This window comes from Chenopodium album, chromosome 9, assembly GCF_948465745.1.
Source record: "Chenopodium album chromosome 9, dcCheAlbu1.1, whole genome shotgun sequence".
Lineage (NCBI taxonomy): Eukaryota > Viridiplantae > Streptophyta > Magnoliopsida > Caryophyllales > Amaranthaceae > Chenopodium > Chenopodium album.
Window position 1 is genome coordinate 66292177 of NC_137842.1, and position 16684 is coordinate 66308860.

The 16684-nt window shown below is 32.8% G+C and overlaps 3 protein-coding genes across 3 annotated transcripts; all 3 read left to right on the forward strand.

The window, feature by feature from the left end:
• Window positions 1–1064, forward strand: LOC145558846 (glycine-rich RNA-binding protein 7-like). Its single transcript, XM_081620191.1, has 2 exons — window positions 1–195; window positions 449–1064. The coding sequence occupies exons 1-2, from the start codon at window positions 85–87 to the stop codon at window positions 833–835; spliced, it is 498 nt and encodes a 165-aa protein (XP_081476317.1). The 5' UTR covers window positions 1–84; the 3' UTR covers window positions 836–1064.
• A 3578-nt stretch (window positions 1065–4642) lies between these two features.
• On the forward strand, window positions 4643–5766 carry LOC145558847 (glycine-rich RNA-binding protein 7-like). The gene is made up of 2 exons (XM_081620192.1): window positions 4643–4850; window positions 5130–5766. The coding sequence occupies exons 1-2, from the start codon at window positions 4740–4742 to the stop codon at window positions 5514–5516; spliced, it is 498 nt and encodes a 165-aa protein (XP_081476318.1). The 5' UTR covers window positions 4643–4739; the 3' UTR covers window positions 5517–5766.
• Window positions 5767–10572: 4806 nt separating this feature from the next.
• Window positions 10573–11702, forward strand: LOC145558848 (glycine-rich RNA-binding protein-like). Its single transcript, XM_081620193.1, has 2 exons — window positions 10573–10773; window positions 11023–11702. The coding sequence occupies exons 1-2, from the start codon at window positions 10663–10665 to the stop codon at window positions 11434–11436; spliced, it is 525 nt and encodes a 174-aa protein (XP_081476319.1). The 5' UTR covers window positions 10573–10662; the 3' UTR covers window positions 11437–11702.
• Window positions 11703–16684: the final 4982 nt, after the last annotated feature.

The window sequence follows — 16684 nt, forward strand, 5'->3', positions numbered from 1 at the left end:
TCATCTACACTCATTTCATCGTGCTCTCTATTTCCCTCTTTCTTCTACATTTCTTTCAATCAAATTTAAGTTTCTGCATTAAAAATGGCAGCAGAAGTTGAGTACAGATGTTTCGTCGGAGGCCTTGCATGGGCCACCGACGACCAAGGGTTGGAGACTGCTTTTGCTCCTTACGGACAAGTCATTGATACGAAGGTTTCGTGTTACTAAATTTCCTGAAAAATTGAAAAAAAATCGATAATTCTGTTACTTTGATTCGAAATTTTCTGCTACTACTTTGATCTGTTACTATTGCTACTATTGTTACTTGATCTGTTGTTTTTATGATGATATCCGGAAACGGTATGTTCTCGAAAGATGAACGATCAATTTCTATTCAATTTTTCGTAATTTCGTGCTATTTTTCATAGATCTGGAATTAATAATGAATTTTTCGATCGATTTTCAGGTAATCCTAGACAGAGAAACCGGCAGATCCAGAGGATTTGGCTTTGTTACATTCGGAAGCAAAGAAGAGCTTGACGCTGCGATCGAAGGAATGAACGGTCAAACACTCAACGACCGTCAGATCACTGTTAACGAGGCTCAAGCTCGCGGCAGTGGTGGAGGCGGTGGTGGCGGCTTCCGCAGCGGCGGAGGCGGCGGATACGGTGGTCGTGGAGGCGGTGGCTACGGTGGAGGAGGCGGCTACGGAGGTCGCCGTGAAGGCGGTGGTGGAGGCTACGGAGGAGGTGGCGGTTACGGTGGTCGCCGTGAAGGCGGCGGTGGTGGTTACGGCGGAGGTGGTTACTCCCGAGGTGGTGGTGGTTCCGATGGCGGAAGCTGGAGGAATTAGATTTATGACGAGATGTCGTTATAATTTTATGTTATGGTCGTCATTTAGTTAGATGTTGCGATCGATTTGATGTTACTGTTACTGTGTTATGGTGATTGTTTTGATGTATGGTTAATTAAGGTGTTCTGGAAAAATGTGGTATGGTTGAGAGTGAGGTTGGGTGTTACTTTTTGTAATTAAAACAATAGTTTCAGCCTTTGGATTAATGAAAAAGAGATTGAATGCCAAATTTTTATTGTGTTCGTTTGTTGATTGGTATACTTTGAAGTTTTATTACATTGAGATGAACATGAATTATCTTATTAATTCGACTGGCAGAGATAATCGAATATACTGTATCACTGTTTCACTGACAAAAGTAGTGGAGTAGTACTCTTACTCCAGTAATCTGTTCAATGTGCACATGTGCATTTCATTTTAAAAGAAATTTACTCCAGTCAGTTGTACTACTCCTCGGTATAATCCATTTATCGTAATACTCACTTGAATTTTTTTTAAGTTTGAGGAGAGAAAATATAAAATAGAGTTAAAACTTTTGTATTTTATTTAATTAGTTAAGCACTAACAATCTAACATCATACCAATAGAAAATTATATATACCATAAAAAAGAAAAAATTTAAGTAGTATTAAAATTCAAAATAAAAACCGTGCAAGTCAATCTTTTACCCACATTGCCTGATTTGGTTTATTAGAAGATAAACTTAGTTATTATCATCCTTTTCAAGCTTTTAATGGAGTACTATTTCCATGCCTAGCCAATCTTCATTGTTTCAAAATATTTCATTCATACATATCAAATAAAATAAAGGTATTTTACTAGAAGTGCCACATACGATCTCGCATATCTTCGGCACCCAAACAACCAGTTGAATCCATCTTAGGATAGATTGGACTGGAGAGAGGATGATGATATTGAACTTTTTTTTTTTTTTTTTTGTTTTTTTTTTGGAAAAATCATTTTCATGGTAATTAATTGTGTAGGTAAGAAAACTAGAAAAGTATTAGTTACATTTTTGGGATGGATTAATTCTGGATTAATAATAATATAAGATTCCATTGGAACAAGAAAAATAGAGTTAATGATATGAAATTGTTAGATTCTTATGCATAGCCCTTAGGGCTATGTATAGCAAAAACCTAATTTATATTGGATTCATTAGGTAAAAGAAAAGAATTAAATATTATAAAAGATTTCAAAATAAAAAAATGGAAGTATTAAAAAACGGAGAGAGTATTTTGTAAAATTAAAAAGATGCCAATCCAAAGTCTGATACTCTATTGAATTCGTAAAATTTTGGTGAATTCGTAATATTTTAATTGGTTTGTTTTCAATTGTAAATTCTTTTTGTCCTTTTCAATTGCGAGGATACAGAGTATTGAATAAGAAATTGGTTTTATCCCAAGTTTTAGAGTACACCTCAATTGGTATGGGTTTAATTTAATGGGTCATCCTAAAAGGTAGTAACGCAATATTTTCACGGAGAATAGTCGTGCAATCGGATGAGTGTAAGTCATATAAGGCTTAAATAATGAGCATGAAGCCCAAAGGAAAAATATACATGCTTTAATTTAGGACATAATTTAGAGTTACATAAGAATGTCATTTTTAGAGCTGACTTTGCAAATATTACCGAACTTGTAATATTATTTAATGTACAAATAACTGAAATAAGGTTTCATTTTTCATTTGCGTTGAGCTTTCAAGCTATCCCTCAAAAATTAAAGCGCATGTATTGTTTACATGTACCAGTTTTATGGATGGATTATGCAAAATATTAGAAGTTGAAGGCTTGAATAGAAGTTATATTAAAATCGAGTCCAAACTTCTAATTTCTAAAGCCCGAACCAAGGTGATAGATTTGGATTGAACTTTGGGGTTTTCTTAGTCTACCCCTACACTAATAGGCTGAACCTTGTTATTCTTTTCTAATGTTTTTCAAATTAGTGGGCCAAGAGGCCCAAGACACGAGTTGCGTGTTGTTTCTCATGCTGTGCCCAACCCATTCCCCTGCCCACTTACCTTCAGAGTTTAAACACAACTCACATAAGTATTGGTTAGATCTTATACGGTTTTTTTTTTGGTGTGCCCAGTAATTTCATCCATTTACTACTCCCTTCGTCCTATTATTAGATTTCTATTTTTGGCATTTGTTCCTCACATAATAGAGAGAAATAAAAATCTAATTAAGGGATAGAGGGAGTACAATCTTCTCGACAAAAAAAAAAAAAAAAAAAAAAAAAAAAAAAAAAAAATCTAGGGACTAGGCATATGATGTAAATCAAATGCTTGATGTCCTTCTTAACATTTCACTACCCTTTCTCACCAATTCTCGATAAGTTATAATAAAAAATACCGTGCTAATTGTTGAATTATAATACTCGTAATGACATATAGTTTGTGTTTATTACCACCGTTTTACTAATTTTCACGATGCAATAAATGTTCATATTACTAACACAAATTCTTTTTAATTTTTATTTTTTACCATTTTAGTTTTAGGTATGGGCGGGTGATTATGTGCAAAATAGGTCAACATAAATTATTTGAGTATGATCAATGATAAGAGAGAATAATATTTTATCACCAGTTAATTTATTAAGTACATTCTACTAAATTGGACGCCTTTTCCTAATTTAGATATTAAACCTTCATATATAGTCTAATATAGTCTAGGGTAAATCAAATACATTACACTCCACTAACTACCTCTTGAATAGATTCAACTAATTAACCAAATTGATAATATGCACCAGTTTTTTGGGTCCTTGTAGTTTAAATCGGCGATGTATTGTATATTAAAATGGTAGCTAACATCATGTTAGTATTAACTAAGTTGAGACCTGTTCTCTTCAGCTTAATTTCCGTTCAATTCAGCTTCAATCAGTTCAATTTAGTTCCTAATTTCCTTTTGTCATAAAATTTCATTTCAGCTTTATCCAGTTCAGTTCAGTTCAGCTCCAATCAATTTAGTTCGACTCCTAATTCCCTTATCTCATAAACAATTCATTTTGAGCTCTATTCAGTTTAGTTCAGCTCTAATCAGTTCAGTTCAATCCATAATTTCCTTCTCTCAAATACAATTTATTTCAATTCAGTCCACATCCAATCAATTCAGTTCTTAATTTTCTTTTTTCATAATAGTTCATTTCAGCTGTATTCAGTCCACTTCATATCCTATTAATTTAGTAAATCTTAACATATCCTTAAACATCTTTTGGTAATATACATTAACATACAAGTAATGTCAAAAGCAATACATCAACAAAAGAAAAAAAAGACCTTAAAAGTTCTTGCAATATCATACTCTTTTGAAAATTTAAACCAAAAGCCACAAATTTAGGATAATTAGCCGTTCGGAATCTCACTCCCTTTGTATTTCAGGCTAGTTCTTCAATTTAAAACAAGGTGCTAGTTTCCTAGATCCCCTCTAAAAATAAAATATTGACCAAAGTTCACTAAAAAACGGAAAAAGCACTTTCCTCCAAAATATCTCCTCCTACCTTTAGTAATCAAACCAAATAAACAAATCAATCACTGAAGCCCACGATTAAAATAAAGCCCAAATTCTGAAATTCACGAATCACGATACACAATTCACGAGCACTCTTCCAGGCCCCAACTGAATATCACTACCAAACAAGATAAGATCACAAGATATTTTCCACATCCCAGAATATCCTCTTTAACCATAGTTAACTTAACCTCACCTACCCTTAACCATAGTTAAACGCACTCCAACAGTCCAACTTCACAAAACCCATTTTCCCCAAAACCCTACTTTTTCTCCCTATATAAACCGTCACATCACCTCTTTCATTTCACAGTCGCTCTCTATATCCTCCTTTTTTTCTCACAAATCAAATTTAGGGTTTCGTCATTTTCTCTCTCCTTTTCCTCAAAAATGTCTGCTGATGCCGAGTACAGATGCTTCGTCGGAGGCCTTGCATGGGCCACCGATGACCAAGCTTTGGAGAGAGCTTTCTCTCAGTACGGCTCGATCGTTGATTCGAAGGTTTCTCGTTAATCTCGTAAAAAAATGATGAAAAAAAAAATTGAATATAATGATAATCGTAATTTTGACTGATTAAATTGTTACTTTGATTGATTCGTCTGAAATGATTACTATTCCTGTTACTTTGATCTGCTACTATTGTTACTTGATCTGTTCTTTTTATGATGATTTCCGGAAACGGTATGTTCTTCGAAAGACGAACAATCATTTTTTTTTTTTGATTTTTTTCGTTGATTTTCGGAGATCTGGTGTTGATTTTTGTGGTGATTTTTTTCTCAGGTGATTAACGACAGAGAAACCGGCAGATCAAGAGGATTTGGATTTGTGACCTTCGAGAGCAAGGAAGCTCTAGACGCTGCAATTGAAGGAATGAACGGTCAGACACTCGACGACCGTACAATCACCGTCAACGAGGCTCAGTCTCGCAGCGGCGGAGGCGGCGGAGGAGGTGGCTTCCGATCCGGAGGTGGAGGAGGATATGGAGGAGGCGGCCGTCGTGAAGGCGGTTACGGCGGAGGAGGCGGTGGAGGCTACGGAGGTGGCCGTCGCGAAGGTGGTGGTGGCGGTTACGGCGGCGGAGGAGGTCGTCGTGAAGGTGGTTACGGCGGAGGAGGCGGTGGAGGAGGTTACTCCCGTGGAGGTGACGGTGGAAGCTGGAGGAGTTAGATTTACCGACTGTTTAAATGACCGTCGTTTATTGTGTTTTGTTTACCGGCTATTAAAAATTAGGCTGGGTTTAAAGTTCTGGTTATCGTTGAGTTTAGATGTTATGGTTTAATTAAGGGTGTTCTAGAGAATGAATGATAGGTGGTTTACTTTGTAGTGAGGATGTTACTGTTAGTTTGTAATTAAATCAATAGTTTCAGCCTTGGAAGTAATGAAGAAAAAACAGGAAATGAAATTTGAATGCCGAATATTCTGTGTTGAAATTATGCTCTTTTTTTTTTTGCTTTGGTAAGATTGATTTCGGATAAAATTGGATCTCAAAAAGTTCTTGGACTTTCTACCTAATTGGAGTAATTTTTAGTGCAAGAAAATATGATTGTGTCAGCATTTGGTTAAAAGTAAAGTGAAATTCCAATAAAAAGTGGGTGTACACGATTTTACGTGATAATTGGAGTTATTCCGATTTTTTAATGTTTATACTACTAATTGTCAGTTTTGTACCGTTGCTGGACGTATGAAAGTTCAACAATGCAGTATGACTTAAGTATAAACCTTGTATAATTCTTGCATGCAATTTGCTTTAGTACAATGAAATCACAAGTTCACAACTCATTTTACAAAGCAAATTATTTTTTTTTTTTTGATGAATTTTTCCAATAATCGTATTAACGTAATTTTATTACCATTTACCATCCGTTCTACACCAACACCATTCCACTACTTGTGTATGATTGCACTATTTACAAGTAATATGTGATTTTATGTTTCCAAAAAAAAAAAAAGTAATAAGTGATTTTATTGGATTTTTAATCAAATGCTTAAGTCAATGATCACAAAAAAATGGTGCAATTGTAAAGAGCTGATGATGTGACAAATTGACAATAGAAAGACGTGTTGGGGTACAAGAAAAAATAATGTTAAAGTCAATAGTCTTTCAACTTTGATAGATTATTATTATGTGGTAATTATAGTCTCACGTAAGGGAGAAGAACACACATTGTTTATCTGAGTATGTGCTATTGCTAATTTGCTACTCCGTACTATTTTAGATATAGGAAATGAATTTAGTTAAGTGTGTCTATTTCTAGAAATTTGGTGTGGGTTAAAAGTAATAGATATCGTTTTTGGAAGGTAATAAAATCCTTCAATTTGTTACCCTTAACAAATAGTGGAAACAAATATGTTCTCTTACCTAATCTCAATCTTCTCAAATTATTTTCATTCCAGTGCGATACAAAACATATAGTAAATGTAACATTTATCATTACGTTTTCCTTACTTATTTGAATCCTTTCCGTTACATTTACAATATTTATATCAAATACCCCTAAGTGTTGTCTTTGTCTTAATGTAGCTTCCATTAGTTTTGTTCTTAGTTCTTATCAGTAATTTGAGTAATTCGTAACAAAAACAGTGGACAGTATTCCTGCAATCATGCCATGTGAGAAAAATGAGAAATAAAGCAAGTGGTTCATGTGGTTCCATCGAATATGCAAATTGCTCTGCATTCGCATTCCCCCACATTATAACTTCGTCTTTCAGCCATGTGTTTAATTAAGCAAGTGGCCCAATTGGGCTGACTGAGTCCATCTATGTGTAGCCCACTGCCTACGCTAGACCAATCAGCAAGAAGGATAGCCCATTATTGTCTAATAACAACCAGCCAACTTGTTTGCGGTTTTGGGCTCGCACATCATATTCAACTTTGGCCCCCAAACAAATCCAATAAGAGTCAAGAAAGCCCCATTTATCTAATTGGTATACACTAGACCCTGGTGTAGGTACTACACCTTACACCCCCCTCTAAACGATGCGTTTAACAATCTTCCTCATATACCCACTTTCTGCAATTGTACAGTAAAAATCAAACCACCATTTATCTTTTTTCACTTTCTCTCTCCTCACCCATTTTCGGCATTTTCTCTCTCTACACCCATTTTCAGCATTTTCTAATCCAAAATTTTCAACAAACTTTGCGACAAATTATCCAAAAAAGCTGTTCAACTGCTACATAATTCAACAAATCAAGGTCGAAATTCAAAGGAGTAAGTGATTTTGTTCATATTTAATTCGAAAAAGAGTATAAACCCTAATTTTTATAATTTATTGTTGCAATTATGTTACAGGAACATTTACTATTTTTAGTTTTAAAACTAGTAATTTGAACAAGTACATTTTGAATTTTGAGTATGAAATATTTCATTTTTTTTATTGCATTATGAAGGAAATAGTTTCGGAGAAGAACATCAAAAAAAATCTGGAGAAAAGTAAGCATTAATTAAATTAGTTCGTAGTGGTTTTTTTTTTTTTTTTTTTTTTTTTTTTTTTTTTTTTTAAAAAAAAAAAAAAATAATAAAATTATAAATGTTCATTTTCATTTTGATAAATGTTCATTTATATATTAGTATACAATCATTCACATGTTAATAAATGATTAATACAAATATTTATTTATATATTACTACATAGTCATTGTAAAAATCTCCTATTGTAGATCAAGAACTTTTAAAAGATATTAAAACTTATGGTATAGATGTTAACATTTCTACAATTCCGAGGTAATATATGAACATATACTGAATTAAATGTTCATTTGTATATTTGAATATATTTGAGTTTATATTTGACTTTATATGCCAAAATAAAAAATGTTCATTTTTATGATACGTTATGCACATTTATGAAATGCATAAATATTCATTCATGTGAGTTGAGAAACTGACTTATGCATACTATGAAATCTTTTGATCATATATGAAATTCATAATGTTCATTTACATATATAGTAATGTAAATCAATGTAAGTATTATACTATAATCTTAGCAATTTTTATTGAAGAACTAATAAATTATATCTGTACATTCTTCAGTTTTGTTTGCAGAGCGAAGGAAACCGTTTCAGAGAAGAGAAACAAAGATTATATTTCGCAGTTATTATTATTATTATTATTATTATTATTATTTCTTTATTTTTTTTTTATTTTTATGAATGTTCATTTTCATTTTGTTAAATGTTCATTTATATGTTAGTATAACGTCATTCACATTTTAATAGATGATAAATGTTAATTTACGTATTGATAAATGTTCATTTTCAATATATATAAATGTTAATTTACGTATTGATAAATGTTCATTTTCGTTCTTATTCATGATCAACAAGTAAATGCATTAATTTTAAAATGAATATGTGCATATACTTAAAAGTTCATTTTTATACTACTAATTAAAGCACCCAATTATATCATGAATTAGTTATTTTAACAAATTTAATAAGGAATTTCAATAAGAGTGTGTGCTATGTTGTAGTTTTCATGGAAATGATTCTTACAATTACAATAAGGAGTGTGTGCTACCTTCAAAAATTTTCAATAACAAGTACAAAATTATAAATTTTATACATTTTTCATCTATAATAATGCTCCTTAATTAAATGTTCAATTATAAATAATTGTATGTTCATTTACAACTATTAATAAAATATGTTCAGTTTTGAAATATTATATGTGCAAAATAACGTCACTTGGGGAGGGGGGGTGTAGGTAGCAGAAGCTACATCGGGGTGTAGTGTAAAATTTTCACCATTTATCACCTTGATATTCATGTCTGTTCTGATTTACTAATTGGAGCTGAATTAAACCGAACATTAGTTGAAGAGAACAAACTTAAAGTGGCAAAACAGTAAATAAATCAACAAAAAAAGTATACTTAAGGCGACATTATTTTAAATATGTATTAATAAATTTAGGATTCACTTTTAATAAAAAGAATGTTAATTTATATATTTTTGCCACCTTTGTTAATCAATGTGATAAACTCGTATTTTATAGTCATAATTAATTGGTAAAATATCATCAAAAAATAAAATAAAAATAAAGACAACTAATCAATTTATTCATTGATTGATGCATGCTTTTCAATCAATCCCAATACATATCCAATGTCATATACGGAGTAATCCTAACAAGATACATAAATTGTCACGATTTCATAGAAACGTGATAAATCAAAGGCTTAAGACAAGTTTGTAACACTCTCTATTTTGTTAAATTGGACAAATGATCAATTTGCTAGATACTTTGTCTTTTTAGGTTCTTAAGTGTGAATCAGGTATTATTCCATCCATGTGTAATATTAGTCTTAAGATTTTGGCTAATCAAAACTTATGAGTAGTGTGATTGGATCATTTGGGTTGTTGGTATCATTTTATCTTTTTATTATTCTTTGGACAGATGTCGGTGTATTTTCCATGTACCCTACAACACTGCGGCAAACCATTCAGATGGTTGGAATCTTTCACCTTGTGTCTTTAAATTGTCAATTTAGGTGTTTGCGTTCAACAACACTAGAATGAAGGTCACATGAAGCCTTGTGCCCCTTGTGGCGACCTTCTAGTGGTCAGATCATATGTGCCGGACATTATTTTCATTTTCCAACAGAACAAATATTAGGGAATGTACTACATGTCATACACAAATAGTGTGTCGCTTGTACCATTTTAACATGTTTTTTTGGTGTCAAATAGAGAGGAATAGATAAAGTAGTTAGAACTTCCTCTTATTTCCACTTCCTCAATTATCATCAATCATCATTAGCTCTTATAGCTCTTATAGCTCTCTAAAGTCTAAACTTATTATTATTATATATATATATTTTTTTGTTAGGCTATGTTATGTCAAGTCCCTATCTATTACAATACTTTGATCAAAGAATACGAATACGGATAATTTACAATTAAATAACTATACAAAATAATTCGTACACAAGAAAATAATAAAAAAAAAACTTAAAAAAAAAAATAAAAAAAAATGAATGAAAGTGAGTATCTCTTGTAAATGGTGAAAGGGTCAATTCCAATATCCCATCACTAAAGATGATGATAACGATTCATCATTCATGGGTGACGAGCGTAAAGCCAAAGCTATGATAAGATAACCTAGATATTTTTATTCCCCATAATAATAATATCTTCCTTAAACCATGGTTAACACAACTTGCGTCACATCTTAACCCTAGCCCCTCTAACCCTACTCTCTCCTCCTATTTAAACACCTCTTCATTCTCATCCCTTCTTCGTGCTCTTCATTTCCCCTCTTTTCTTCTTCCTCAATCAAATTTTAGGGTTCTTCATTTTCTCTCTCTAAAAATGTCTGCTGATGCCGAGTACAGATGCTTCGTCGGTGGCCTTGCGTGGGCCACCACTGATCAAGGATTGAGCCAAGCTTTCTCTCAATTCGGAGATATCGTTGATTCGAAGGTTTCGTGTTACTATATCTCATCAAAAAAATAGGCAAAAAAAATTGAAAAAAAAACGATGATTCTGTTACTTTGATTCGAATAATTCTGTTACTTTGATCTGTTACGTTACTATTGTTACTTGATCTGTTCTTTTATCATGATATCCGGCAACGGTATGTCCATTGGAAGATGAACGATCAATTTTTATTTCTTGATCCGATTTCGATTCAATTGTTGATGATTTCTGACATTTAATTTAATTTTCCAGGTGATCAATGACAGAGAAACTGGCAGATCTAGAGGATTTGGATTTGTCACATTCGACACCAAAGAAGCTCTTGACGCTGCGATTCAATCGATGAACGGATCTGAGCTCGACGGCCGTCAAATCACCGTCAACGAGGCTCAATCTCGCAGCGGCGGAGGCGGAGGTGGAGGCGGTGGATACCGCGGCGGAGGTGGCGGCGGAGGATACGGCGGTCGTCGTGAAGGCGGATACGGCGGAGGAGGCGGCAATCGTGGATACGGAGGTGGCGGTGGCGGATACGGCGGAGGAGGTTACGGTGGCGACGGCGGATACGGTGGCCGTCGTGAAGGCGGAGGCGGTTACGGCGGAGGCGGTTACGGCGGAGGTGGTGACCGATACTCTCGTGGTAACTCTGATGGAAACTGGAGGAATTAGGGGTTGATTTAAAGATGGTTGTTATTGTTTTCTAGTTTACAGTTTTTTTACCTTTTGGGGTAAAAAAAAGGTTGATCTGTTTTACTGTTACTGTTTGGTTGTTCTGAGTTACTGTTCTTGGATTACTCTGTTACTGTTTCTGGGTACTTGATTTTGATTGGTTACTGAGTGAGGGTGTTACTGTTAGTTTGTAATTAAAACGATAGTTTCAACCTTGGAAGTAATGAAAAGGATTGAATACCAAATTTTATTGTTCCTTTGTTGAACTTTTTTTGCTCCTTAATTTTTCGGTATTTTGCTCTTTCTGTGAATCAAATTGCAAATCATTTTTTAATTTTACTAGTTGTAGAGATACAATTATTTCATATACCACTAATTTTTTTGCTACTTTGTAACCCAAATTTCTTACAATTTTTTAGCAATGTACTTTTTTAATTAGAAATTGTACAATTTTGATTTTATTGGATGAGATAGAGAATCATGCATTTGAAAATCCAAAATTATCATGCATGATCATGTTTTGTGGGGCCTAAATTTATATTTAGAATAATTACATTTCTTAATTTTAAATGAATATACAAATTAGTGGAACGACTAAAAAAAACGGTTATTTTATTAAGGCTAAAGTTGTATTGACTGATTCAAAATAACAAATCGATAGCCAAGTTTTGTAAGGATTGGTGTTAGGAGTATATTATTAGCAAGGGTCATGCACTAAACGTTCTCAAACGATACGATTGGTTAGTTGGCATAGTTAGCATGTTGGTTTCCGCAAACATTGGCAATCTTTAGGGGAAAAAGAGATGAAACGAATGGTTTGCAATTAAATTTCTAATTTAGCCTTTATATTGTCCTATTTCTCATCCAAACTTTCCGATAACTTTCCTACTTTCTCTAAATTGTTGCAATCGACATCACATTATTTCCACTTGTGTAGTTGTATTGTTTTTATCTTTTGCATTATTTAAGGGGTAACAATTTGTCTTGTCGGTGGCAAAAGGAGTTAGTTTCACACTTATAATAGCGTATGGTAAGGTTGGAATTTAGAGTGCATGCATAATAAAGTGAAAATAGATAAATGGTTAAATACTTATGGATAAGGAATCCAATAGGATTTGTCGTTTAATATTAGGTCCTGTTTTTATTTGAGTGAATTGGGCCTAAAGTTGAGAGTACTTGCTATATTAAACTAAATTCACGACTTATTTGTTGTCAAAATATGTCATCTCAATTCTATATTGATTCATGTTATGTATTATAAAGTTTGTCAACGTGTTTAATAAGATGAAGTTACTATAAATTAGATTGCAAAAAACTTGAATAATGGGCCTACTAAATTTAGAAAATACAAAGGAAGTACATAGCTAAATGAGACTAAGGCAATACATAATGTTGTGCAATTGTATTAATTGGATAAATTAAGTACCAAGCTAATAACGGCATGAAGTGTGAAAGAACACGAATTTGAACTAGCTTTAATTGGGTTATTTATCGTTTCAACTTGTACTTTATATTAGATATACCATTATTAATAATTTATTATTAATAAAATTGAACCATCTTGGAATACTACTTAGGTAAACTAATTTTTATACGTAACTAGTGAGTAGCCCGAGTGTTGTCCCGGGTTGCTACTTTTGTAATTGTACAATAAGAGTATTTTTTTAATGGATTTTGTATTTTGCAACTATCTTTTTGTAAGTAAACTTTTTTGTTTTTTGTTTTATTTTATTTTTTTTTTTTAAAAATAAAGTATAAGATAGTTTTGACACATCAATTTAACAATAATGAAAACAAAGAGTAAAAGGAAGTTTCTTTTTTCTTAAACAATGGGGAATAAAGAGTCTAGCTGTCAAGGTAATTCAGTACCTGCCTTAAATCATTAATACTGTCTTTTTATTTTTTATTTTTTTGAATGAATGTTTGTGTTTTTTTTTTTTTCTATCTATAACTATATGGTTTATATTTATTCCTTTTTCATATTTGTAACATGCTTGATAATTGGTTTAGATGGTTGAAGAGTTAATTTTGTTATAAATTGTAAAGTGACAAGGCGTCATGAAGGAAATTATATGAAACCAACTCAATTAATTAATTTACTTAAACTAGACTAGTGGCAAGTGTCATCGACCGGTAGGCCGATTTGAGTTTACCAATAGCCAAGCTCATCTTGGATCATTATCTCACTCTCAATTAGGGGTGAACATGGTCTGGTTTGGTGCGGTTTGAGTCTAAACCAAACCAAACCGCAAAATACGGTTTGGTCAATTTCCCAAACCAAACCAAACCATATTAGTATTGAAACCAAACCAAACCAAACCGTAATAATGCGGTTTGGTTTGCGGTTTATGTTGAGACGACATTTTTTCCTAAAAACTGTCTAATATTAATAAATTTATAATAAAGTTCAAATAATTAGGTCAAAGGGATTAAATTATACTACAAAGTTTTAATCAAAATAACAACCAACTAATCAAGTGCTAAGTGCTAACACAATAACACATAATAAAAATTATACATAATATATAATAACTATTTGAGAATGAGTATAGAGTATAGTAGTATACTGACGGTATAGTCTTCTAATAATTTTTCATTTTTTATTTATTTATTTTTTTAATAATATATAATAACTATTTTAATTTATTTAGAAATTATATAAATATTAAAATGCGGTTTACTGGTTTACGGTTTGGTTTGGTTTATAATTTTTGAAAAACCAAACCAAACCGCAAACCGTACTTCCCAAAAAATCGAAACCAAACCGTATTTTTCTAAACCGTAAACCAAACCAAACCGCTAAAATGCGGTTTGATCTGGTTTGGTTACGGTCCAGACCAAACTGTGTACCGCCCTACTCTCAATAGTCAATTATGAGCGCTCTCATTACAAAAGAAGATTAGGAAGGTATCAACTTCCAGTTTCAAACTTCCCGCGATTTCTCTCTCTTTTTCACCCCTATCAAATATTTAATCAAATTTGGTCATCATTTGATTCAAATAATCACAGTATATTGTTATTTATCAATAATCATTCCAGAGTTATTCGGTAATATTTCTTCAAACTCTAATTTTTAAAATCATTGCTAAGTTTTGCAAATTTTTATGATTAATTGTATATATTATGATAATTATGCACCAAAATTTTGTAAATTGTAATGCCTAATTGTATAAAAGTGTTATTCAGTAATATTTCTTCAAAAATTTTCAGAGTCATTGTTAAATTTTGCAAATTGTTATGCTTAATTGTATATATTATGATAATTATGCACTAAAAGTTTGTAAATTGTTATGCTTAATCAGTTAATTGTATAAACTATGATAATTATGCACCAAATAGTAGGGAAATTCACATTCAATCTGATAATCTGTTATACATAAGGAATAAAGAAGATTGCAGATTAACTGTTTGATACAATGCTACATAGAAAACCAGTACTGATAGTAGCTGTAATTTACTTGGGGCTAGCTATTAGATCAAGTCATTAATAATTAATCGACTAATTAATTGTTTTATTCGATGAGATAGAGATCAGCAAAAGAGCGCGCCACTAGATTCTTAATCCTGCATAAAACAACAAAGATTAATGTTAGAAACATAGTTGTTAGTTACTATTTAGGGAAAACAAGTGGGATTAGTTGCTATAACTTAATCAATTACTGTGGGTATCTAAATAGTAATCTGTTGTCATTATACGTTGCTTGCGGATTAATATAATGTTTTTTCGATGCCCGATAATAATAGTTGCATAATTGAATCTGTAAGATGCCTTTCCATTACAGGGGCCAAAATTTCGATACCTTTTGTAATTATGCTTTTGTCCCTGCTTATGGATATGTTTCGATTTAAACAGTAATTATTTTAACATTCATGGTAGTTTATGACATTATGCATTGATTTAGTGTTAGTATTAAGTATGCTGCTATGTAAGTACAATCGTTTTTTCGAAGAAAGTCTTAGAGTGGGCAAGTAGGTTGAAGGGTCTAAGTTTTGGGCTCTTATAAGGTCGAATTTTACGATTAGTTGTTAAGTTAGGCAACCTAAATTGGAGTAGTTTTAAATCCCATATGATGGTAATAAGTCTTCTTGGTAGGTCTATTTTGATTTGACAATGATCTAAGACTAACTTTTAAGTGACTTTGTGTGTGTGTGTGTGTGTTTTTTGACAACGCTTTTTGTGTGTTATTTTGAATAGTTTCATATCTTGAGTTGCTAACTATGGATACAAAGACTTATTCATAGATGTACAAGTCAGATATGAATAAAGAAACCGAAAACAAACAGAGAACTCTGATCTGTCTAAGATACAATGGGGGAGACTAGATAACGATATATTATACCTTTGCTACTCAGACTCGAGTCTCCATTGGTTAATTTCCAATATTTTTGTAGTTAGGAAAGGGCACTTGGCCGGACTCAATGTTTTTGATGTCCTCCAGGAGATCTTCATAATGCCTCTTAACCTCTTCAGCAGTTTTCCCACCAACTGCTCTGGCTATATTGTGCCAGCGGTCAGGAGTTTCTTTATCATAGACAGCCAAGGCCCTTTCAAAGGCCTTATTTTGCTTTGCGGTCCAGGATGATCCCATACCACGCGAGGACATTGATCCTGTTGCCATTTGTTTAGGTTCAAGAAGCTAAAACGGGGTTGTTTGGGATTATTGAGACTGCTACGAACCTGTTTTTTAGAGATATTTTGGAGAATGAAGAGTAACACTTGGGAGTGAGAAGCAGTAAAAATAAGTAGATGATATGGTATGAGTTAGAGTTGGCAATGCCTGCTCTTTATAGAGGTGTGGAGCTGAATGTGGGGTAATGACAGTTGGGCCAAGTTATTTTCCAAAAGGGCCTTAAAAAAATAGAGTGAAATTTCAGTGATTTGCTTCCCTAGGAACCACAGGAATATGCTGGAGGAAGGGAAAAAGGATTACCCAGGTAGAAGAATCAGTATCTCTTATTACTACTAATCATCTTGCTTTCTTTTTCACTCTGCTTATCGTGTTAAGATCTATAGTGCAGTTCATTTTCCCATAAACTTCTAGCCAAGTTTCTATGATTTTCTATGTGTCTTTGTTTATGTACTCCAAAGTCCGTGATCTTTGACTAATAGACAGGGGTAATAGCTAATCACACAGGAGAAGTTAGGTCTGTATGAAAATAAACCAAACAGTTACGTTATCTTTAACTCTTATCATGCTGTTCAATGGGAAGCATCAGAAGAGAGCGCGTTTGGTTTATGGAATTCATC

Excerpts from the sequence above, each read along its gene's own strand:
- LOC145558847 (XM_081620192.1), top strand. The coding sequence starts at position 4,740 with ATGTCTGCTGATGCCGAGTACAGATGCTTCGTCGGAGGCCTTGCATGG. Across the intron at positions 4,851-5,129 it reads GCTCGATCGTTGATTCGAAG|GTGATTAACGACAGAGAAAC; the intron begins GTTTCTCGTTAA and ends TTTTTTTCTCAG.
- LOC145558846 (XM_081620191.1), top strand. The coding sequence starts at position 85 with ATGGCAGCAGAAGTTGAGTACAGATGTTTCGTCGGAGGCCTTGCATGG. Across the intron at positions 196-448 it reads GACAAGTCATTGATACGAAG|GTAATCCTAGACAGAGAAAC; the intron begins GTTTCGTGTTAC and ends ATCGATTTTCAG.
- LOC145558848 (XM_081620193.1), top strand. The coding sequence starts at position 10,663 with ATGTCTGCTGATGCCGAGTACAGATGCTTCGTCGGTGGCCTTGCGTGG. Across the intron at positions 10,774-11,022 it reads GAGATATCGTTGATTCGAAG|GTGATCAATGACAGAGAAAC; the intron begins GTTTCGTGTTAC and ends TTAATTTTCCAG.